This window comes from Tetrao urogallus (assembly GCF_951394365.1).
Source record: "Tetrao urogallus genome assembly, chromosome: 24".
NCBI lineage: Eukaryota > Metazoa > Chordata > Aves > Galliformes > Phasianidae > Tetrao > Tetrao urogallus.
Window position 1 is genome coordinate 4,763,510 of NC_136837.1, and position 23,591 is coordinate 4,787,100.

The following is a 23,591-nucleotide window of genomic DNA, read 5'->3' on the forward strand; positions in this document are numbered from 1 at the left end:
AAATTCAGTCCAGAATCCGTTCTGTCTAGCTTACATCAATAGTTCAACACTTAATGGGTATTTTGTGTTTAAACCGAGTTTTTCTGTTTTGGGGTGGATTTTTTTGTTTGTTTTCATAGAATCATAGCATGGTTTGAGTTGAAAGGATCACAGGATGGGTTGGGTTGGAAGGGACCTCAAGGACCATTGGGTTCCAGCCCCCTGCCATGGACAGGGTTTGGTTGTGTTTATTTTTTTACAGGCTATCTAGAGCCCTAACAATTCTCTTATGGCGTGTAAGAGGACAGGACAGTGGAGTTCACTCTGTTTCTCCGGAGAACTGTCACAAGAATGAATGTGGCTTCAGAATGATGAAGTATTACATGAAATATGCAGTCTGGATTTCAGCATTTCCCTGGGCTGGAGCAGCACCAAACGTGCAGCTCGCCTCTCCTCCTGCAGGTGCAAAATCCAGAAGTGGAGGCTGTGAAGTTCTGTGATTGAGCAGCAAATAACGAAAAGTCCAGGGGTCCAGCAATGCCTGCGCTGTTTGCACCAGGACTGGAGTCGTGCCCAGAAGTGCTGCTCCAGGACAGACTGATGCTGGAGCCTTCCCTCCTGCTCAGCACGATGTGTGCTGGTGCGCAGGGCTGCTGCTGCCTGCGGTTGGTGTCGCAGATGGACTCGAGGTGACCCGGCCAGGTGTGCGGTGTGGGGAGCATCCTGGTGTTGTGGCCCCAGCGCTGTCTTCAGCTCAGCCCCTCTGTCAGCTGAGCCCTGTAAATGCTCTCATTTGGGGAAGCAAACGCGCTCCTCAATGCTCTCTGCCTGGGGGAGAGAGGGAGGTTTGGCTGCAAATGAAAGAGAAGTCAGCTGAATGAGAAGTAATTCAGCAGCGGTCAGGAAAGCGTGGTAAACCTGAGGTGGAAAATGACAGCCAGGACTTTCAGGAGATTGGCTTGGGATGATTTGCTCCAAAAATGCCATCCGCTCTCCCTCATCCTTCAAGTTTTATTAGAATTCTGCTCTCCCAGGAGGGCTCCTGCGTTCCTGCAGGGCTCACTGTGGGCTCACAGCACTCTGCAGCTCTGGCTGCAAATCTGCCTTTGTTTCCCATTCTGCCGCCCTTTATGAAGGCGCTCTGCTGCTTAAATCTACTTCGTCAGCCCAGCGTTGCATAGGTGAAGACTTCCAACGCAGGTAAAGGGGATGTTTGAATTCATCCTCTTCCTGATACATTATCTTGTATGTTGGTCTTCCTCTCCAGTTACAGCAGTAGGGTCTGTTTGGGGAGGAACACAGGTGGCCTTTCCAAAGGAAAAGTATCTGAAAAGTGATCTGACCACCACTGCCCCAAGACAGAAGGTATTCGTGCTGCAGTGCTCACGGAGGAGGAGGAATTTGAGATAATGTTGCCTGTAAATAGAGTTCAGGCTGAAGCGACTGCCTGGGCAGCAGGTCGTGGCTTTGTGGGCTTTGTGCTGTGATGTGGCAGCGCTCAGGAAAGGTGGCTGGGGGCTTTGGGGGTGGGGTTGGATGCGTTGTGTCCCTGTTTGGTGGCTGTACAGATATTCTCTGACAAAATAAGCAGCACCACATCGATGGCGCAGGACGGGCTGGCGTTGCATACTGAGGAATATCCTTAGCAGACAGCAGCAGTCACAGCTAAACCACGACCTTGAATGTTACAAGCACTGGGATGTGAGGATGAGAGAGCTGCAAAGGAAGGTCGGGTTTCATACTTACACAGGGGAGAACTTGCAAGTGAGCTGTATGAGGCAGCATGAAGTGTCAGCTAGGCACTTTGTTGAGGTAAGGATGGAGCCCGGCGTGTTTTGCCATATTGCATCTCGTTTGCTGTCTCTCTCCTGCCTAATAAGGATGCTATTCCTCGTGCTACCCCATCTCTGTAAAGTGAGTTATTGTCCACCAGGATGCGTTTTGTCAATCTGTGAGGCATCTGCACTGGATGACTAATTAACTTTTAATTAGTAGGGAATAGAAAGCTCAGGTTTTGCTTTGCTTTGAGGCTCAGGCTGTGAGTTCTGTGCTCAGCACTGCCGCCCCTCCCCGCAGAAAAGCAGCAGTGGGTCCTGGAGGACCGGAGGGATGCACAAAGCTGTGGTGTGGGGCTGTTCAGCTCCGCCTCATGACTAAGCTGGGCTTTGTCAGCCTTGTAATTGGGACTGAGGTTGCCACACGAGTTAGCCCAGTTTCAGTTACTGATGTTTTGAAACCTCAGAAACAGAGCCTGGTGTGAAGGAATTGCAGGATCATGGAATGGTTTGGGTTGGAAGGGACCGTAGAAATCACCACGTTGCCACTTTCAAGCTTGCCCAGCTCCTCTTGGATGGCGTCTCCTACCTTCTGTTGTATCAGCTGTGCTGTTCAGCTCGGTGTCTTCTGCAGACGTGCTGAGGATGCACTCGGTCTCACTGTGTGTCATCAGGAACGATGTTGAGGAGCACTGCTCCCAGGACCAGGAGCCATGGTTCTCCATTTCCAGCCACTGTTGGCTTCATCTGACAGCCGCAGCTCTGGGATATGGAGGGCAGCAGCATGGCAGCCTGTCAGCAGCTCAGGGCCCTGGGATGGATTCCATCCGGCCCTGTGCACGTTCAGCCCCATCAGCTGCTCTCCAATCCACTCTTCTTACAGTGGGGGGATTTTTCTCCCCACCTCCTGCCCAGAGCTTCAAGGATGTGAGATATGGAGAGCCTGACTGCCACTGAGCGCTGAGGCAGAGAACTGTGGAGCCCCTCAGCTTTCTCCATGGCTGTTGTTGCTAGGAAGGCCGACCCGTGTGTGCAGGTCCTACAGATGTTTCTTCAGTGTCCAAACTTGTGCTGTCACTGCTCTGTGCTGCAGGGAGGGCTGGGTGCCAGGTGATGAGCGCAGCAGATGGGGCTGCGAAGATCAAGGTCCTGCATCGCCTCCTTGAGCAGCAGGGCGCCTGTCACTGCTTCTCGTGTGTCTGGGCTTCATCTCCATACCTTTAGCAGGGAATGCAGAAGTATTTCCAGGCAGATTTAGACCTCTCCAAAGTTTTTTTCCTTCCTGCAGTCAGTAGAGGAAGAATCTCCTTCCTTGTGGTGAAGCATCGAGTGGAAACCTGACCTCAAAGTGACTTTGCCAGAGAAGGGGAATCCAGCAGGCGCATTCCCCACTCTGTGGTCATCAGTGATGCTGTGTTGCTTCTCCTGGTCGTGGCAATGCTGAATGGTGAGAATCAGCCATGTGGCTGCATCCCAGGAGCCCTTCCCAAATTGTGTGCATTACTACAAGTGCACAATTACCAAGCATTGTGCAAAGAAATGCAATATTTAAGGCTAACAGGTATGTGATAGTTAAAAGTACTTCATATGGATGGTTTGTTGCACTTACTCTGGATTATTCCATGATAAAGCAACCTGCAGGGCTGGAGCAGCACATGGCTGTGGGTGGGCAGGCTCCAGCACACTGGTGGGTCAGTGGCTGCTTTGGGGGCTGTGAACAGGTCTGGGTCAGTCTCAGTGTCTCTGTGTGCCACCACAGCACCGAAGCTGATCCACTTCAGCACAGGTAGTTGAGCCAATGCCCTCCCAGTGAGGAATGGCAGAACTTTGCACCTTACAGCTGCTGTTTGACTCCTAGATTCCGCTTAGCGTGTGAAGCTGTTACATCAGTGCAGTGCATTGCAGGGCACATTCCCTGTGCTTCTTGCAGCTGAACGCAGTGTGCCTGCTCAGCTGGCACTGCAGGCCATCCTCTTGCCTTTGCAGTGCTGCACTGCTGGCAGGGAGCAGGATGTTCTGCTCAGCAGAGTGCCCTGAAGTTTACTGAGAGGTGTGTGCGCTCCCCACCCTTCTCCCTGCCCTCCGTGCTCTCTCCCCTCCTCCTCCATCCCCAAAGCTCATTTCATTGCACAAGCTCGGTGTCGCCTTCTTGCTGCTCAGAGCAGGCTTCTGAGCAAACAACAAAAATCCTGTTGTGCTGCATGAATGCGTTCCTCCCTTTAATGGTATGAAGTGCTCCGTGTCCTTTACAAGATCTCCCTTTGTCACAGCTGTGAAATGCGTGCTCAGGCTGGCGGCTGCTCAGCCCTGCACAGCGCAAACCCTCCGACCTCCGCTCTCAGCTGCCAGGCCTTGGAAGCTTGGAAGTTTTTACTTTCTCCCCCACCTTCTCTTTTTTTCCCCCCATTTCTCCCCTACAAGTGGCAGCTCAAATCCCAAGCTGAAAGTGAATCGCAGCTGCTGGCCGCCCTCCAGCATTCCTGGCTGCAAGAGTAAGGATCTGGAATGTCAGCGGCAGCGGGGCGGGAAGGAGCAGCGTGCGCGTGGGGAACGGCGCCCGGAGGAGGACGGAACAAAACACAACTTCAGCTGGCCTGCCCCTTTCCAAACCCGTGTTTGTTCCTGATTTATGCTTTCGGGTTTCTCTTAAAGCATGCGGCTCGGCGCAGCCACGGCAGAGAGCTGGCAGCAGCGTGCCGGAGTACAACAGGTTTTTGGTGGTGGTTTGGGTTTGTTTTTTTTAACTCTTTGGAAAAGCGTCTGGTCTAGAGACCTCGGCTGTTCCTCCTGCTCTTCCCACTGAGCTGGGAGAGCTTTCCTGAGCGGCTTTGGGAAGGAGAGCCCCTGGTCCTGCGGCTCCGGACAGGAGATGTCCCTGCGTGGGCACTGCGGACGCCGCCTCTTCTGCTCAGACGAGGAACCTTTCGGAGCCTCAGCTCCCCCTGCAGCAGATTAATGCCTAAAATTGTACACCTTAACCAGCAGGGTTTAATTACCAGAGCTGCGAATAGTTTAATTAGTTTGTTCTGACCTTGGGAGGAGGACCTGCCCAGCGACGGGAGAGCGCAGCTTTATTGCTCTGCGGTGACCCAGCCTGCAGGGCCATGTCGTCTCTGTTCACCAGGAGCAAGGATTACACGCGGAGCAGGAAGTCCCAGTCAGATTCACCCCCGTCCTCTCCTTCCCCGATTGCAAAGACGCTCAGAGTAAGCAGCTTTTCCTTTCTGTGCTCAGGGCGGCCCGCTGGGGTTGGTGGAATGCCCTGGGATTGCCGCGGCCGTGGTTTGCTTTGGAAGGAGCGTGGGGTGAAGTGAAAGTCGGGAAGGTGACTCTGCAGCAACAGGTTGGAAAGGCTGCAGGTTTCTGGAGCGGTGCTGATTGGCACCGGTGCTGCGGGGAGCTGCTGTGATGGTGTTCCCCTGCCCTGCGCTCACAGCGGGCACAGACATCTCTCTCCATAGGTTATGTCTGCGAGGAAAATGAGGCAAAGCCTGAGCAGCTTGTTAAGCTGTGCGCTTCCATCAGCGCTGCGATGCTGCCGGCATCCAGCTAGGAGCTGTGGTCTGGTTTAGTAATTCCAGCAGTAGAAAAAATAAAGAGAACCACCTGCACCAGGAGGAGCAGCAGGGCAGGATGGCGGCGTGTGCTGCTGTGCGGAGGTGTTTTGGGAGTGGGAAGGCTGTAAGAGTGCTGGTGTTGGCCGGGGGAGGCTGTGGGGACCCCTGCATCCCCATCAGGGTATGGGCAGCTTCTTTGCAGCCAAGGAGTCTTAGGCATCCTGGAGGAAGTCCATTCACTCCTGGAGGAATGAGCCTGAAAAAAGGCAGATTGATTTTAGATGCAAGCATTGCATTAGTCTGAGCACTGAGGTTCGCTCAGATCAGGTGTTTGCATGGTCTGCTCCATTGCTCCTGGTCTGGAAGCAGCATAGTGCTGGTTGTGCAGGGGGCGTTTGCCCCTCTGTGGGGCAGTAGCAGCGGTGCTGCCTGGGGCATCCCTGGGGTTTTGGGGTCACCCCCTGTGAGCTGGGTCCCATGGCAGCTGACCCCACTGTGCCTGCAGCTCCTGGGAGCCTGCAGCAGTGGTAGCAGTGGGTGCAGGACACACTGGCGTGTCAGGGCTGTGGAAGCAGCCGATGCTTGGGCAGGATTTGCTTCTAGCTGAAACAAAGTCTCCAAGTTAATTCCTTCTCCAAGATAATGTAATTCTGCCGTGAGCAAAAGCAATAATTAAGTGTACTTTCCTATGGGATTGTGCCATGGTATTTTTTGTGTGTTTCCCCTCTGCTCCCATGCCCACAATATTGGCAGCCCTTGCAGCCTTAATAAAACAGGTGGGAATGTGATATCTTGGAGCCTTTCCTATTTCCATCCGGTTCCGATCGATCCCAGCAGAGCTGTGCATGCTGAACGATCCCAGCTGGGCAGGCAGTGAGGGACAGGCATGGAAACCTCCTGGAGCAGCAGGCAGCCCAAAGAAGGGCTTGTTCCTTGGGCAGACAGCTGCATTCTGATGCCATTTGCAGAGCAGCTTCCTGTGGCATGCCCTTGGCCCTGCCTTTGCCCTGCTGCTCGTAGCCTTCCTTGTTGGCTGTTAGGATAAAACCACACGTGCTTTTTTTTCTGCCTTTAACGATGAGAAGGGTGAGCACTTTGCAGTGAGTTATTGCACGCTCTAAGAAGGGCAATACCTGGAATATAACAGCACCATAGGGGAGGGCTCGAGCAGAAGGCACACGAGGAAGCTGTGCAGTGTGTTGGTATGTGAGCAGCTCCATGGGCCATTGCAGGGTCAGCACCTCCCGGTGCCTGATACTTCTTGTGTCATAGAACCAGTAGGGTTGGGAAAAAGCCCTGAGGTCGTCTGATCCAACCGTCCACCAACCTTCAGTAGCACCACCAAACCACATCCCTCAGTACTGCGTCTGCCCTTCAACACCTCCAGGGATGGTGAACCCCCACCCCCAGGCAGTGCTGCCGATGCACTGTTGCACTTTCTGGGGACGTTCGGGTGCCTCTGGAGCTCCTGCTGCCATCACAGCCCCACCTGGCAATGGGGGGGAGCAGCTCATGGCCCCTTCTCACTCTGCTGAACGGCACTGTGACCACTTGAGCATGGCTGCAGTTATTAGAGGTGCCGGCTGTACTCTGGCATTAGGCAGAGCTGCACAAATCATTTGCTGTGCTGCACAGCTTGAGGGGATAACAAGTGCTCTGCAAACAGTTCTCCAGGAACCTTTATCTTCCTGGTCTGCACTGAGCAGCCTGGGCTCGTCCTGCTGGTGATAAAAGTGATGCTGCTTGCATGGGAGCGGGGTCAGGCCGGTTGTTTCCAGACATTCTTCTCCTCGTGTCTGCACTGCTGGCTCATTACACAGTGTTTGCAGAAACTGCTGTCCTCTCCCCTTAGCCAGCAAAAACGTAGGATACCGAAACTTGAACTTTAAGGCAATTAACCTCAGGCTGTGCTCCTTCCACTGCCTGGTTTGTTTATTGCTGCTCCGATCGCTGGTTGTTTCTCAGGCGTCCTGTTCCTTAGATGGATATCAGCAAGAAATCCTTCTGGGTTCTGTTTGTTGCTCTTCTTTTTGTTGTGTTTTGTTTGTTTCCTCTGTAAATGCCCATATCTGGAAATGCATTGGGAGCACGCAGTCATCCTCAGGGCTGGGCAGCTCCGACCACCCTTATGTCCATAGCAGGAGCCCTGGTGCATGCAGTGACCCATGTGAAGTGTTACACCCCGGCTGTGTCTCTGTAGTTAAACTTTCTCAGCTCTCCTCCTTTCCTAGGAATCAAGCCATTGATTCAAGCCAAAGGCAAGCAGGGAGTGTGGCAGCTCTTCAGTGTCCACAGGCTGCTGGCTGAGGCCATGCTCCAACCCTGTGGCATTTTCTAGGCAGACGTGGCCCCACTGCGTGTCCATATTACCAAAATAAGTCGTTTCTGCCCTGGGAGGGCTCTTGCAGGGTGCTGTGCATGGCAGGGTGGGATGATGTTTCCCATGTGTTGAAATCCCATCGGGATCTGGCTGCTTTGGGTGTGCTGCTCCCAGAGCTGGAGGCACGTGGTGCAACACCAGCACGGTGTGCACGGCTCCTGCCCTTCCCCTCCAGCGCCTGCTCTGTGCTGCTCCATGGAGGGATCCAGGTCAGCAGATGGGGAGAGGCTGCCTGGGATCGCAGTGCTGTTGTGGGATTGCCCAGTGCTGCAGGGGGAGCCCGGTGTGCAGAAGGGGTGAGGAGAGGAGATCTGATCTGGGCTCAGCCCGGGGCGGACGGGGAGGTGCTGTGGGATGGGAATGGGTGGAAGGGGAGAGCGGATGGAAGCCAGAGGCAGAAAACCACTCTAACCTCTGAATTGCAAACCAGTGTTTACTGCAGTGGCAGGAGCCCATTATAGCTTTGTTTTCCATAAGAAGAACACGAACCCATAGCAAACAAAGCTGGCAGGGCTCAGTCTGCCCCACTGCCTCTGGGCACTGCAGCTGGACCTGTGCAGCTGCGGGCACATCTGTGCTGGCTCCCACCCTGGAGGTGCTGCCCCGTCCTTGGAGCTGCCCCTGGTGACAGATGCGGAGTGCTGACCTCAGGTTAGCTTGGTCTGCTTCTTGGGTTGGTTTTGTTTTTTACAAGGACTTGTCAGTTCTTTTTAGTAACCCCCTGTAGCTGAGGTCACTCCTGAAGAAGCAAAGCTTTGGAGCTGACATCCTCGGGCAGGTTTGGGCTCAGATCACCTCTGGCAGCAGCTCCGGAGCTGTTTTAGACAGAAACAAATGAGGAGAGAGGGAGGCAGCACCAACAGCCTTAACTGACAGCACAGGATGCTCCGTGCAGTGCAGACAGCCCAGCATACCTCAGCAGCCCTAATGGCTTTTCCATGCAAGCACTCCCTGTGCCCATGCAGTTGTCACAGAAATGCTACGTGGCTGCAACAGGACAGGTTGGTTTTAGCAGCTGCAACTGGGGCTCCAAATAGATATTTAAACACACCATGATAACACCTGGGAATGCCCAGCAGTGTGTGCAGGGCAGGGGAGGAGCTGCTGTCTGCAGCCCCATGGCATTAAGAAGTTTGGGAGCAGCAATCTCCTCCTCTCAGTCACTTGGCCCTTCAGCTTTGATTTCCTCATGTCTGGAGCGCTTTGCAAAATGAAGTTTTTCAGCAATAAAACTTGATCCCTTCGAAAAGAAGGGGAAAAAAAAAAAGAAATCAGAGCAGCAGACCCAGGTTTCTGAGTTGTGGCCTCTCCTAAATTAAACTACAATCCAGCTCAGTGCTTTACACAGTGAGCTCTATCCCCCAGAGCCAGCAGTAATGAAGTGCAGCTGGGGCTGAGCCGAGGGGCCACGGAGGAGTGGGGAACTGAGGCAGGGGGTGGGGGGAGCACAGGGGAGCTGCCTGTGCTGGGGCCATGGAGGTGCTGCTGCTGTCAGCCCCCCCAGCTGCGTGTTTGTTTCGTGCCGTAAGCAATGCAATGTGTTGCAGGCAGCAGCCAAGGCTGCTATTCCAGCTCAGATGGACTTTTAATATTATGCTTCAGTAACGGCAGTTTTTCTTAAGCAAAGCTTTTTGATTTATCGTTTGTGAAAACATGCTTTGCGTAGGGCTTTGGGGAGTTGGGGGTTAGATGGAGGTGGTTTGGCTGTGTTATCAATCACGGCAGTGGGATTTGTGATCCTTGCATTCGCAGCGGTGCAGCCCGGGCGGAAGGCAGCAGCATCCATCACCAGGCTGGAGCTGGCGGGGAGCTGAGCCGCAGCGCTGGGTCAGCACAGCAGCTTTCCCAGCGAGGCAACGACCTCAGAGAAGCAGAGTTCAAAACAGACCTTGTAATTCTTCTGCGCCCTTTGGAAAACCAAACTTCCTGAGCACTGGTTGTGCCCAGCCCGCAGGTCCAACTGCAAGCTGCACCACGCACCAAACCCATCCCTGCTCCTCCCCACAGCTCTTGCAGTGCAGCCCCACGCTCCCTGCCAGCTGCACGCCGTGCACAAGGGCTGACCCTCCTGCAGCAGCCGTGCAGCAGAGCAGCAAACCTGCAGTGGGGTGGGAGCAGACAGCACAGTCTGCAGCAGGGTGCAGCTCCCTGCAGCATTGTGCACATCACAGGGAGAACTGTGAGCCCACAGGCAGAGGGGCTCAGCAGGAGGATGGCTGCCAACACCGTTGGAGGAGTTGTTGGGGCTTTCTGTGTGGGTCTGGGGGGGAAGTGGGGCTGTGGCTGTGCCCTGGCATCCTGCAAAGTGGCGGTTGATCATAGGGGTGATCAGATCCCTGAAACAAAGCACCGAAATGAATTCCTTGGGAACTATCTTAAAATAGTGCAGATTTTCCCGAGGTTGGCCAACGGGAGATAAAGAACCATGAAATTTTCCAACAGCATCTTTTTTGGGGGGGGTGGAAATGTAAATAGTGGACTTGTTCTGCCTGTGCTGGGCCAGGTGTGAGCAGCAGAAGAATGCATCTGGAAGCAATGGGGCAGTGTCTGCCTTGGCAGAAGGCTGAGCCCCTCTTGGCGCCGCATTTCAGGGCTTCATTTCAGCCAAACCTTCCGCGAGGAATTTGGTTTTAATTTTACCTTACTGAACTTCAAACAGCTGTGAGAGTTTGTGTATTTTGAAGGGAAAACTCCTGCCTTCCTCCATCCAAAACCCAAACCCTGCAGCGTTCCTGCACTGCGCAGCATCGGCTTGGAGCAACCCGGCGTGCTGTGAGGTGTCCCTGCCTGGAGCAGGGGTTGGAACTAAATGATGGTAAGGTCCCTTCCGACCCAAACCTCTGTATGATTCCATATGCTGTTTGCTCCCATGCCCTGTGTTCTGCAGCCCTGTGGGGTTCAGCCAGCTCTACCCCAGCCCAGGGGAGCTGGCAGTAGTAGCCAGGCGGTGCCACCCCAGCACTGTGCTGCCATCCCACAGCCAGGAGGAAGGATGTGACCCGAGGTGTGTGGCTGTAGGTCGAGGTGCACGTGCAAACCCCACTCCCATCCTCCTGCTGCGAGAGCTCTGAGCACTGATGCTGACCAGAAACCTGGCAGCTCTCCCTGCAGCGCTGCTCTGCGTGTCGAAGTTTTCCTTTACCAGCCATCAGCGCTCGCGTCCCGGGCTGCAGGTCCTGCCTGGCTGCATGCTGCTTTCAGAACCAGGGCAGCCGTGCTGCTCCCTGGGGCCCTCCTCCCCCCGCCCTGACCCTGTTTAGCTGGGGAGGCTCATGGCACAGCCCCGTGTTTCCGTGGCTGCTGCTGGTTCTTGTGGAGCTTCGGATCCCTGGGGAAACGCAGCGCTGGGGGCGATGCTGACAGAGCAGCTCCACGTTACCAGTGGGAAAAAAAAACGTGGAAAATACGATGGTGCATTTGTAGGGTCGGTACAGCTGGTTCTCAGCATTGCTTGAACCCTACCAGGCCGTGTGCTGTTCAGCCAGGAGGGCTCTGCTTGGTGGACTCAGCTGCTGCTGCCCTCTGCTCCTTCAGGGAGTGATGGAGGCTGAGGCTGCGCCCCTGAGCTCAGGGCATGCAGTGCTCTGCTCCCTCGGGCAGCACGGCAGGTGATGCTGCTGCCATTTAAATGGCATTTGGTTGTTTGAGCAGAGAAGCAGTGATTGCAGGGAGGACAGCCCAGCTGCAGCTGGAGGTTTCTGAGGGTGCTGTGGCCGAATGCAGGGCAGGGCTGGGCTGGAAGGGAGCTGGGCCTGGTGGAGATGGCTCCTCTCTTCTGTCATCGTTTTAAAAGCAGAACGGAGAAAGCTGGTCCTTGGGGTACCAGCGTAGCCTGTGTGCAGACCTCAAGAAGAGGCTGAGACAGAAACTGATCTAAAACAAAAGAAACATCCCTTCCTTCCCTGACGGTAATAGCGAGAGGAGGAGCGATCCTCTGGTGGAAGCTGGTTTGTGATTCCATCACAGCGGGGCCGTTGCCAGCAGTGGCTGCAGAGTTCTGTTCAGCCTCTGCTCTCCAGACCCGGCCTTTATATGGTATCATCTGTGTCTCAGAAGCACCACTTCACTGCAGCACCGCGCTGGGAGGCGGCTGCAGGTGGAAGGCTGGGGAAGGATGCAGTTCCCTGTGGGCCCCTTCCAGCTCGGGATGTTCAGGCTGTAGCACAGGGCTGGAGCTGCTGCCGTGGTTCTGCTGCAGCCCTGTGCTCAGCCGGATGGAGCCCCTGCAGGCACAGCCCTGGGGAGGACATGCCGACTGATGGCAGGGTTTGGGCTTTGGATTTAGCAGCTCCAGCTGAATGTGCTCTCCAGCTGTGAGGCTTCAGCTTTGGTTCAGTTCCTTTGTCCTGGCCAAGGCCCCAGGGCTGTGTGGGGTGGTTTCCTTCTTGAGCAGAAGACGGGGGTTGTGTTGGGGTTGGAGGAATTAGAAATGTGGTGACTTGCAGTACCTGCCGTGTTGTTGTGTTCCTGCTGTGGTGCAGGCTGAGCTCAATGCACCCATGCTCAGAGGAGCTCATGGGGGGGAGCCGAGGATGGGAGCAGTGCATCGCACAGGAGCCCGTGCTGTTCTGTTTGACTTTGGCTTTTGTAGGAGAAAACTGCCTGGTGCAGAGAACTCCACTACAAGCTGTGGTTTACCACAGTTGGCCCCGCAGGACACGGCAGCGCCAAGCAAAACTCCTGTAATCCCCTCTGGCCCAGGTCAGTGTGCTTTAAGAGCACCAGCGGCTGCAGCGAAGGCAGAGCTGGGCATTGCTCTGCTGTGATGGGAATGCAGGTGGGGAAGGAAGAGCCCGATGTGCCCCAGGCTCTGTGGGGCTGAGAGCTCCTCAGCCTCCCCACAGCTCCTGCTGAGCTCCTCTCGCCCTGCAGAGCTCTCCTTCCTTGTGGATATTTGGCCGTGGAGAAAAGGTGGGCAGCGATCAAAGCCAGCACGGCTATTTGATGTGAAAGGGAAACAATGGATGAGTTTGGGGCCCAGGAATGGGCTTCAGTTCTGGACGCGAGGATTTAAAAGCCAAGGCTGTGTAGGTTTTGGGTTTGTGAAGGAAATGAAATCTGAAACGCTTCAGAGGAGCAGAAGCAGTTGAGAAGGCTCTGCAGCAGTCGCTGGGTCGCAGTTTGGTGCAGGCTGTGTGTGCTGGGTGGGAGCAACGTGCTGCTGGGGCTGCACTGTTAGTTCATTGGTCATTAATTCCCTTTTTTTCTTTTTTTTTCCCCTCTTTCCTTCAGCATGAACGACTTTCCAGGTAAGAACTTTGTTTCTCGGGGTTTTTTTTTTTCCGATTTAATATTTTAGATTTAAGACTTTTTTCTGCGTCCCATTTTTGCACAGCTCTGGGGGTTCCCCTCCTTCACATCAATGGCACGAGCCATCCCTGGCTCTGACCAGTGGGTTCTCAGCCCAGCTGCTGGGCCACTCTGCTTTCTTCCTTTGCTCCTCCAGTCACCCACCAGCCATGAGCAGATCAAAACCTTCGACGTCCCGTTGCATGGAGCCCATTCCCACCATGAAGGTGGGATCCCAGCAGTGCATGGGACGTTGCTGCCCGCTGGGGTTTGGGCTGATATCCGCTGGGCTGTTCCCAGTTGGTTCAGCACGGGGCTCTGCTCACCTTTGTGTCACACTGGCATTCCCTGCATTGCAGCTGCTCCACAGTGCTGCGTCTTTGCCTTGCAGGTTGGAAGCAGCTACAGCCCCTGCCACCAGTGACTCCTACAGCGACCGTGCCTCCAGCCGCTCCAGTGCCTACAGCCGCAGAGAGAACCGCCTAGCAGCCCTCAGCAGCAGGGCAGAAGAGGAGAGCAACAGGGACTACAAAAAGGTGGGGTTTCTGTATGTAATGTTGTCACTGGCTGCACCTCGGAAGCTGCACCGACTGTCTTTGGAGCATTGTCTGTTTCCATTGCCTTTGGGAATGATGCTCGCTGTTCCCAAACGCGTCAGTCCTACAGAGGGCTAAAACAGGACAGGGGGTGAAGGGACCCCCTGGGGAACAGGGAGTGAGGGATCGGGCTGGAGAGATGGGGAAGGGATTTGTAAAGGAGAAGAAAAGGCTGACCTTGAATGCTACCAGCATGGCCACAGCGTGCACCCCCAGCTGAATCATTTTGTGCTGCTAGGACACTCCGGAATTATTTGTTCTAAAAGCTCTGAAGCTTTCAGCACGATCCTTGAAATCAGTAACACGGGCTGCCAGGTGTGCGTGATGCAAAGGCCGTGTGAAAAGTGTCTGTTTGGAGCACAGTGGCTGAACAGCAGCCCTGTCAATTGAAATGTTTGCATTTCAGTTGTACGAAAGCGCCCTGTCTGAAAATCAAAAGCTGAAGTCAAAACTGCAAGAAGCGCAGCTCGAGCTGGCTGACATCAAATCCAAGTTGGAAAAGGCAGCCCAGGTAAGGCCAAAAGCTGCTCCTCTGCTGGGCAAAGCGAGCGCTGCCCCGTGCCATGCCAACACATCTGTGGTGAGGGAGGGGATGCAGCGCTCAGGAGGGAAGCTGCTGCAGGGGAGACTGGTGTCACATCGCACAGAAAGCAGTGTGGTGTGTGTGATTCTCTAAGGACTGCTGCTTCTCTGGGCAAGTGCATCTGTGGGCTGTCCAGCCTTTGTACAGCATCGTGTGAATGCCTCTCCATTTTAATAGCTTTCTATTTTTAATTACATAGCAGAAACAGGAGAAAACTTCTGACCGGTCCAGCATGCTGGAGATGGAGAAAAGGGTATGTGTGTCTGCTTTCTTCTGGGCTCTGCCTTTGCCTTGTGCTGCTCTACAGGGCATACTAATTTCTGGAAGGAAAGTGTTAATTAAAAGATGTTACATTTTTGCCTTGCAGAGCAGTGCACGGCTATAATTGTGTTCTGACCTTTTTGTGCCTGAGACTTTTCTGCTCCCTTTGCAGATCAGCCATGTTCTGACTTCCTTCTTTCATTATAGGAAGCGACAGAGCAGCAGATTGTATTGCACGGTCCTACAGGGCTGTCAGTCCATTATGATTTAAAATGTTATTGATCCTCATAAATAAGAACTTTCAGGAGGGAGGGAAAACAAGACAAAGCACGGGCTGGGTGTCCATCCTTGTGATTACTCTTGAAATCTGATTGAATGAACGTTCCGTCCTCCTAACAAGCAGTCGGATTTGTTGCAATAAGTTAAGCTGTGGTGTCTGGCTGAGTCTTAACTGACCCTGAGGTCAAGGTTGGAATGGACCTGAGAGCTGTGCTCCACCTCACGTGCAGGGGCAAAATGGGCCCCAGCACACGGCCTGCTGCCACGTCCATCTGCTCTGCTCCAGGCTGTGCAGTGTCTGAGGTGCTTTTTGGTGATGGCTCCTGTAGAAATGCAAGACTTTTGCTTTTCTTTAAAAGAGAACACGCTTTGTTTTTCTTGTAAACACCTCTGACCGTCTCTGTTATGAATCCCTGTAAACAGGAGAAGCGAGCCCTGGAGCGGAAACTCTCTGAAATGGAGGAGGAGATGAAGGTAGGGAATAATCTGTTCCCTCTGTTGTGATTTTGATGCTCTGTATTAACGTCTGTTGGGACTGTCACCCAGGAGTAGGATATTAAAGCTATACATGGGAAGGGGCTCATCTCACCTCTGAGTGCCTTCCGTTGTGCATCCAGGCCTTGCTTTAATGGCTGTGTTCTCCAAACACGGAGTAGTGTTGAGCCCTCTGTTAGCATCCATCGAATCGCACCACGTGTTCTACCTGTTATGTTGTTTGCCCTGAGAACTGGGAAGGCTATTCTCCCCAAATGCTTTCTGAGACTAACCTGTGGCATCCGTGAGTTTCAGTTTGCTGGATAGTCTGCAGCCCAAGCGAAGCCGTTGTGGCTCCATCCAGATGGGTAAGAAGACAAAGCTGGCTTTTGAGATCACGCGCACTGGCCAGCACAGAGCACACAGTGATTGCATTTCTGTCCTACAGCATGTGTGTGGAAGGCTGCGTCAGTAAGTCAGGCTGGAATGGATCTCAGCAAAGAGGAATTTGCTCCCAAGTCCAGCATGGCTTGCTGTTCCCAGCCCACCCACCGACTGCTCCCTGCCTTCCCCTCCCGTGGCCCTGCTGGGACGGAGCCCCGCGGCTGGCAGGGAGCACCGCAGTGCAGATGCAGTGTTTGCCACCTGGGTGCACCTACAGCTTCACAGTGATCCTGCAGCGTTCCGTGATTTTATGCTGCACTTGAATGCTTGTCCTCACAGAACGGCCCTCTGGTCCTGCGTGCTGTGCTTCCCTCCCCTCTGAGGATGATCCAGGTGGGACCGCGTCGCTCTGACAAGGCAGGACCTGGGGATGTCAGCGGCGCGCTGATGGAAATGATTCCTGCCACCCTCAAGGTGGTTCCCGCTTTGTGCTTCTATTTCAAGCTTCATATCTTTACCAGGCATACACCTTTGAAAGGATAGATTGGCTTTTGCTGCGTCTTCTACTGCAATAAGTCTCAACAATTTGGTGGAGTCTTGCTGCAAAGGCTCTCTTGGTCTTTCAAAGAGGACGAAATGAATGTGGATGTGCTCAAAGGGGAGCAACCAAGGGCTGAGGGTGCCTGGATTCCAAATCCTTCCTCCTCTCAGCAAGTGGCAACCATGAGCTGCGGAGGGACTTTCCCATCATTACAGAAATGCAGCCTCCAAGAGAAAGCACGGGCAGGAGCACTCTGTGGCATTGCTTTAGCCCTGCAGATCTCTTCACAAACCAGCTCAGTCCGTGGAGTAAAAAGACAAATTGGTGTCCTCTAGTGGCCTGTTGATTTTGAGCACTTCTATTGGTTCAGAAAGCAATTAATGAGAGAAGATGCCTGCAGGGACTGCTGGACACAGCCACAGCTTCTCTGGTTGGGGGAGCCGGGAGCTGCAGGTGGATGGAAGCTGAGAAGGTGCTGTGGGAAAAGCAGCACGTGAAGTCTGGTGTGTTCCTGTGTTACCCAGAAGCTGCTGGCCATGCAGGAGGCAGCACATGGCTGCAGCAGCCCGTGGTCTGCCTGAGGACGAGCTCAGCTCCTTGGGAGTGATGCTGCCTCTTTCTGCAGACCCAAGCAGCCTTTTGTTAGTGGAATAAATAGATGTGAAATTTGAAAGTGTCTCTTCTGAGGCACTGCTGGGTTTCCACCCCACCAGACTTTGCAAAAACTCGAGCATGTGTTGAGCACCTGACTGTGCTGTGACATGCAAACAAGTGTGAAGGCTCTGACAATGGAAGTCCAGAAGGAAGGCAGGCTTTCCACGTCCACTTACATCACGTCTTAAAGCAGGATGCAGCCCAGCTGTGCTTGTGTAGAATGAGATAACCTCTGCAGAACATCTGTATTAGTCCCTGCTGAGTCAGTAGTGCCAGGAAAACAAATCTCTTAGTACTGGCTATGCTTGCATTCCTGCTACTTTTGCTAATTGAATAGCTATTGAGCAGCATCAGAAAGAGCAATTTAAGCAAATCCACCAGTTCCCTATAAGGTGGAGAGCAGCAAGGGGAATCCCAGCCATGCCATGGCGTTGGGTTCTGAGTCATACTGCAGTCACTGGGATTCTTCCCAGCATCTGAATGGAACCAGTCCATCAGGGCTCACCTGCAGCTGTTTGCTCTTTGGCTGGCACTGAGTCCAGAGCAGTTTGGGAGCAGCTGACTCCTTGGGAAGAGGAGGCACAGCAATGTCACAGGAAGGTCCTGGGTTGCTGTGACAGCAATGCTGTGTAGTTCAGCCCAAGCTGAGCTTACAGGCTTTGTTCCTTCCATAAGTTGAGCTGCTGCTGGTGAAGCTGCCAAGAAGGGGAGAGGAGCGTGGTGAAACTGGTGATGGCAGGGAGCTCCGTGGTGCTGGAGGGGCTCCTGCAGCCCTTGGGAAGGTGACACAGCAGTACGGCATGTTCCTGAGTGACTGCAGGGTTTGACTGGAGATACAGCAGCAACTTGGCTGAGGAAGGAGAAAGAAAATTAGCATTTGCACTGAGCTGATTTCAATGCCAAGTGCCTGAGGTCCCAACTTAACACAGCAATTTTCCTTGAAGGTCACAGAAGCTTCTTTACTCTGAAGCAGCGCCGCACCTCCTGGCTTGGTACATTGTGCATGCTTTGGGCATCCTGATTTCCCTGAGTGTTGCAGGCACAAAACCCTTTAATTGAAGGCAAGTGCAGCTGAACCGAGGAGCCTGCTTTCTGTAAGCCAAGAATCAAGCAGAGCGATAAGCAATCACAGCAGGATCATCCACATTCTGGTCTTTGCCTTTGGCTTCAGCCCAGCTCTCAGCCTTCGCTCGCTGTCTTTGAGCATGATAAATAGGAAGCCATCCGACCTGCAGCACACGCACATTTTTGCACAGGTGCTCCTTTCCCAGCTGCACAGCGCGCTGAGCTGAGCTGCGTCTGCTCGTGCTGTGCTGCAGTTCGTGCTCTGTTGGTGTGGGAAGCGAGGATGGTCTCTGAAGTGATCACAATCCTTTCCACCCCACGAAGCACGCACTGCATTCTACATATGTTGGCCATTTTCTGCCAGCCAGATGCTCAGCTGTAATAAAGCAGAGAGCATTTATAAGCTGCGATACCGCAGGAACAAACGGCCCTTGCAGTCCAACCAGCAGCTCCTGGGTGCAGGATGGACACAGTGATGTCTGTCTGTCCTCTGTCCAGCCGGCGCAGTGGGGCAGGTCGTGCTGGCTGGGATCTGGGGTTGGGGAGGGTGTCTGTCCCCCGAGCTGTCCGTCTGTCTGGTGTCAGAGCGGCGCAGTGAAGGCCAGGCAGCAGGAGCTGTGCTCCCTTGGATGCAGGAGCGGTTGCACAGCCAGCTGGGCTCAAGCCCCATCCTTTCCTGCTCTGCATCCCTTCGTTGGCATCGTGAGGCTTTTGGATGTGGTCTCCGTTCCTTCATGGGGAGCAAAGGTAGTGCTTAGGGGCAGCTGGGGCTGCACTGCTGGCTGCCCAAAATGCTTCTGTGTGGCACTGAGCCCTCAAACAGAACATCCCTGCGTGCAGCAGTTCTGTGCGGAGCTCCGGCAGCTCCATGCACATCAGGTGGAAGTTCTCACAGCTGTGCCAACGCTGCCCTGGCTAAGGGTGGTGTCATTTTGCAGGCAGTGCTGCCTTGGGACCCATGGCAGGAAGGAGCTCCCCGCAGCCCCTTCATCTCCTCCATCCCCACACACACAGGTGTGGGGAGGCTGCAGGAGGGACGGAGGGCGCTTTGCCTTGGGCTGGGATTTGTCTCCTGAAGCCAAAATCCCTCCTTTGGAGGGTGCTTCCCTTCCTGCCCCCCACCCCAGGGCAGGGATGCAGTGCAGGAGGCAGCGCTCGGCCCTCACACCTCCTGGTGTCCATTCATTGTTGGTGTCGATCCATTTTGCTGTAGTGTTGCTGGGGACGCGTCCTCCTTGTGTGAGCAGCAGTGATGTCTGCCCAGCTTTCTGCTCTGCCTTCCCCTGTGCTTCCACGCCGTGTCTCGGTGCTGCAGTGTGGCTGTGCCACCCCTCCTGGGCGCCCATTCCTGCCCTGTTCTGTGCTCATGTGGTTTCTGTACTGAGCAGCACTGTGTTCTGTCTGCCTCCTCCTCAGGCTGTTCTCATTCGAGCTCCTGTCATTAAAAACGAGTGCTTTCAGTTCTTACCTTTTTCCTTCTGAAGGCTGAGCCTTGTGGCAAAGAAGAGTTGAATTTGGGCCGGGTTATTTGGAAAAACCCACACCCACCCCACAGCTGTGGGGAGCAGAGCCAAGAGCCTGGCTGTGAGCATGGCTGTGAGCATGGCTCAGCTCTGTGCCCTGCAGAGGCTCTGCTGCAGCTCTGCTCACTGCTGCGCAGCTGCTTCGGTGCTCAGAGAAGCATGGGAGGAGTGGCACAGAAACTCTCAGGTGCCAGCAGTGCTCCCAGTGCTCCCAGTGCTCCCAGTGCCCATGGTGGCGGTGGGGCAGCATGATGGTTCGCACAGTGGCTCACTCCCACAGCTGTGTCTGGTGGAGCTCATTATGGGTCATTAGAAAATCACCCTTAAGGACCATCCTGCTTTGGGTGGGAAATCCACTTACTTAAGGAGCATTCTAAAGGCTTTGGGGTCCCTGGGGGAAGGGCAGGCTCCCCACATGCTGTCAGTGCGCCGGAGGGCTTTCAGTGTGCACATCTGAGCTGCTGCCCACCCAGCACTCGCCGCTACTCATTTCTCTTTTCTTTTTCTCTATTCTTTTACCCCTTGTGGACTAAATTCACCTTTCTGTGCCCTTTTGTCTCCACGGTGTGTTCTCTCCGTATCTTCCCGTCCCCTCCTGTCCCTCTCTGCAGAACCTCCACCAGCTCAAACAGATTCACACTCTGAGGCAGATGAACGAGCAGCTGCTGGCCGAGAACAGGGCTCTGACGCGGGTTGTGGCCAGGCTCTCGCTGCCTGCCAAGCCCTCCGAATCAGAGGAGCTGTAGCCATTTGCCGTCCGGCTCATCTCGCCTCCCTCCTCCATCCTCCAGGCAGGTCTCCGCTCCCGTGGCCGTGTCTCCCCTGGCTGGCTGGGCTGCAGGCTGCATGCGGCCGACGGTCTGCAAGCACCGGCTCGCTGCTCTCCAGGCAGGGCTTCCCCGCACGGTGTGCTCTCAGTTCTGCTGACCCCGCTCTGCTTGGCAGCTGCTGACCTCCGCCGTCCCACTAACAGCCCGCAGCAGGGGGGGCTGCTTTCTCCTTGCCCGGAAGAGCAGCAGGACCCGGCACGGCAGCGGATGGGTGGCACTGAGGGGTGGGAGCTCGGGTGCTTCCCTGTGGCTCCGCAGCCGGCTGCCGTCGGTGGCGGTGCCCCTTGCCATCGCTGTGCTGTGTGTCTGATCGAGGTGTCGGCAGGCTGAGTTCAGCAGGATGCTGGCATTATGCGAAGTCGCGATGAATGATTAATGAGTTTCCAGGGGCGTCATGAAAAATGCGCATTTTAGAGAGGAAGGTGATTTCAAGAGAATCCCGAACCGATCAGCCTTCGGCACTTTCTCTTGTTTTCTTAAGCAATGAAAACAAGCTCCTTCCCTCCTGTGAAGCAGTGGAAGGTGGAGGTGTGAGCTCAGCACTGCAGCATCTGTGCTGCCTCCTGCGGGACGGTGCGAGCGGAGCCGACCTGCAGTGTGCACTCACTGTGTGCTGGGAGTCACTGCAGAGAAATGGGGCTGTGAGCCTTGGGAGCTGCACCCTCACGTCACACTGCATCCTTTCCTGCTGCTCCGTTGCCTCAGTGCTGGCATAAAGCTGTGCCTCCTCCCTTCGCTGGGCCCTGCACGCCTTCTGCAGGTTAGTAGGGATATTTGGGTCCCTACAGACAGAGCTATTTTTTCCTAAAGGAAAAAAGAACCACTGTGCTCTAGTGGGATGGAAGTGGCACTGAGGTATGAAAAAGCCTATTCTTAGCACACAAATTATATCAGAGATGATTAACCATAGAAACAAACTAAGCAGGGGAATTGGGGCTTCCCTTCCCCGAGCCTCAGTGCCAGAGCCCACGATCTGCTCCGGCTGCTTTGTGTTGTGGGTCAGAGGGAACGGCCTCCCCACGCGCCCGCTTTGAATCCACAGAAGTCGCCCCATGCCTGGCCCTGCCCCCCTTGTTCCCACAGCCTCAAAGCAGCGATGCTTCACCGACTTTAAGCCGCCTGTCTCTCTTCTTCTGTTAGGAAACCATTGCAGCTCCGCTTCCCCTCTCTGCCCGTTGCTCCCTGTCCCATTGCAGGCTGTGGTGTTGATGGATGCTCGCTCCCCGCTTGCTTGCAGGCTGATTGCTGCCTGCTGGAGCAGCGCTGCGTCCCTGCTGGGTTTCCTCAGCTCTTCTCTTAGGTGCAGCACGGGATGCTGCTGCTGCCTGTCAGCTGCTCTCCTTGCTGTCCTTGGACATCACAGCTGTACAGCCGTGTCACTGTTCTCAACTGACAGATTTACTGCAGTGGCACTTCACGGAGAATCTCATTTTCCAAAATCCACATCATTTCTGCAGTGTCACCTTCTGTGTGTCGCAGTGCACACAGCTCAGCTCGCAGCTCGCTCTGTGCTGACGCTGCACATCAGCATCGTGGGGCTGAGCTCTCCTGGCCCCGTCCCTCTGTGCCATTCTAACAGACATTTACAGAGCAGCATTGCTCAGACCCCTGCAGTACAGCCCTGCTTCACGTGCTGTTTATTTTGTGGGGCTTGAGCCTGGTTTGCAGTGAAGGGAGGAGTGCCCTCTGCTCGAGAGGCTCTGCACTTTGCAAGGCTGACGTGTGACTTCCAGAAAGCTTCACTGGAAACTGATGGAGCCGAGCAACAGCCAGGAAGCTTCAGGAAGCACGTTGTTCCATTCCTCCCGTTCCAATAAATCACCAAAGTTGCACTGAAGTGTTTTTGTAAAGCACAGCCAGCATCGGTAAGCTGTGAAATGGGGATGGATGCTGCAGAGCCACCCCAGGCAGTGACAGAGAGGGGATGGGGGCTGTGTGCAGCCCTCAGCAGATGGCTCAGCCCTTCGATTGCTGTGGACGTGGAGGCAGTGTGCTCAGAACCATGGGGTCGTGAAGGCTGGAAAAGCCCTCTGAGATCCCCAGCCCCACCACGCTGTGCCCACCGCCATCTCCTCAGTGCCCACAGCGTCTGAGCGCTGTGACCTCTGGGCAGCCTGTGCCAAAGCATCACTGCTCCTTCAGAGAGTGAGGATGAGTCACTGGGAGGGAATGGAAGTGCAGAGTGAGGGCACAAACCCTTTGCCCTTCTCACCATTCCTGGGCACTCGGTGTTGGGCACTGCCTGCAGTTTGGCTTCATTCCATGATGAGCCACAGCATCTGTTCCAATGGCCGCTGTGTGGTGGGGTGCAGCCCCTGGTACCTCTTCCTTTGGGAACCCCCAGCACAGGGGATGGAGCACGTGGGGCTACAGGAGCTGTGCAGGGACGCAGAGCAGCGCTGCTGTGAGCTGGGGTAGAGCTGCCTGCAGGCAGGGCCAGGGCTCCAGCGCCAAGGGGGAGAAGGCAGAGCAGCTCTGCAGTGGGGATTTCATTTCAGGGGAATTCCTCCAAGGTCTGCATTGATGCAGGTGAGTCAGCGCTCAGCTCGCTGGGCTTTGTGCCACCTCCAGCTGTGACCCCCACACACACAGCACCAGTGCTGTTCTGCTCCTCCTGCCTGGGCAGCCCCAGAGCTGCTCCCTGAGGGTCTGCAGTGTGGGAAGCAGGAGGGTCAGGGTTTGTTGGCCAGGAGGAGGTGCTGGGAAGGTCCTGTTGGTGGTGTTTGTTTCCCTCTCTGTTTAATTGTGGTCTGTGGGACCACGATGTGAGCACTGACATTAAATGTTGTGTGATCCCAAAGAGATGCTTTGTTCTAAAGATCGGCTCTAAAGATCTCAGCCCCGTCCGGAGTTAGAAGTCCAAGGCAGAAAACGTGTCAGGCCTGGACAAATGGGGAAATGGACACAGGGAAAAGCTGCCTTGGTAGCTTTCTGTTCTGCCAGGCCCTGTGGGAGGGGGTTTGGATGAAAGGGCTCAGAAATGGTCCCAACCGAGCTCCGTGGCACTGCTTTCCTGGGGGCTTTGCTGTGTGAGGAGCTGAGCTGAGCTGAGCCCCAGCCCTGCTGTAACCCCGGCCCTCTTTGTGTTTGTGCAGATTCTGACGGAGCTGAAATCGGACAATCAAAGGCTGAAGGACGAAAACGGGGCACTCATTCGTGTCATCAGCAAACTCTCCAAGTAGGGAGCCGAGCTGCAGGACGGGGGGGTGCCCTGCTGAGCCCTGCCCCTTCCTCCTGCCCCCCGCGCAGCAGCCACGGCATCAGCATCGCTCCTCCCTGCCCTCGGCTGGACGCTCCCTGTCTGCCCTTTCCCCCCCACAGCGCACACCCCGGCCATTCTGTTTTAATTTCAGCATGTTGTGCTATCTCGGACATTTGACTCAAGGGAGGAGGATGTGGAGTGGTGCTGAGCTGCCAAAAC

At 54.8% G+C, this 23,591-nt stretch overlaps 1 protein-coding gene across 1 annotated transcript; it reads left to right on the plus strand.

The window, feature by feature from the left end:
* Positions 1 to 4,858: 4,858 nt before the first annotated feature.
* On the plus strand, positions 4,859 to 23,352 carry LOC306955132 (protein phosphatase 1 regulatory subunit 12B-like; the record flags this gene model as incomplete). The annotated part of the gene is made up of 6 exons (XM_079546370.1): positions 4,859 to 5,006; positions 13,389 to 13,516; positions 13,983 to 14,087; positions 14,359 to 14,412; positions 15,123 to 15,173; positions 23,266 to 23,352. 6 exons carry the CDS (start codon positions 4,859 to 4,861, stop codon positions 23,350 to 23,352), a joined length of 573 nt encoding a protein of 190 aa, XP_079402496.1.
* Positions 23,353 to 23,591: the final 239 nt, after the last annotated feature.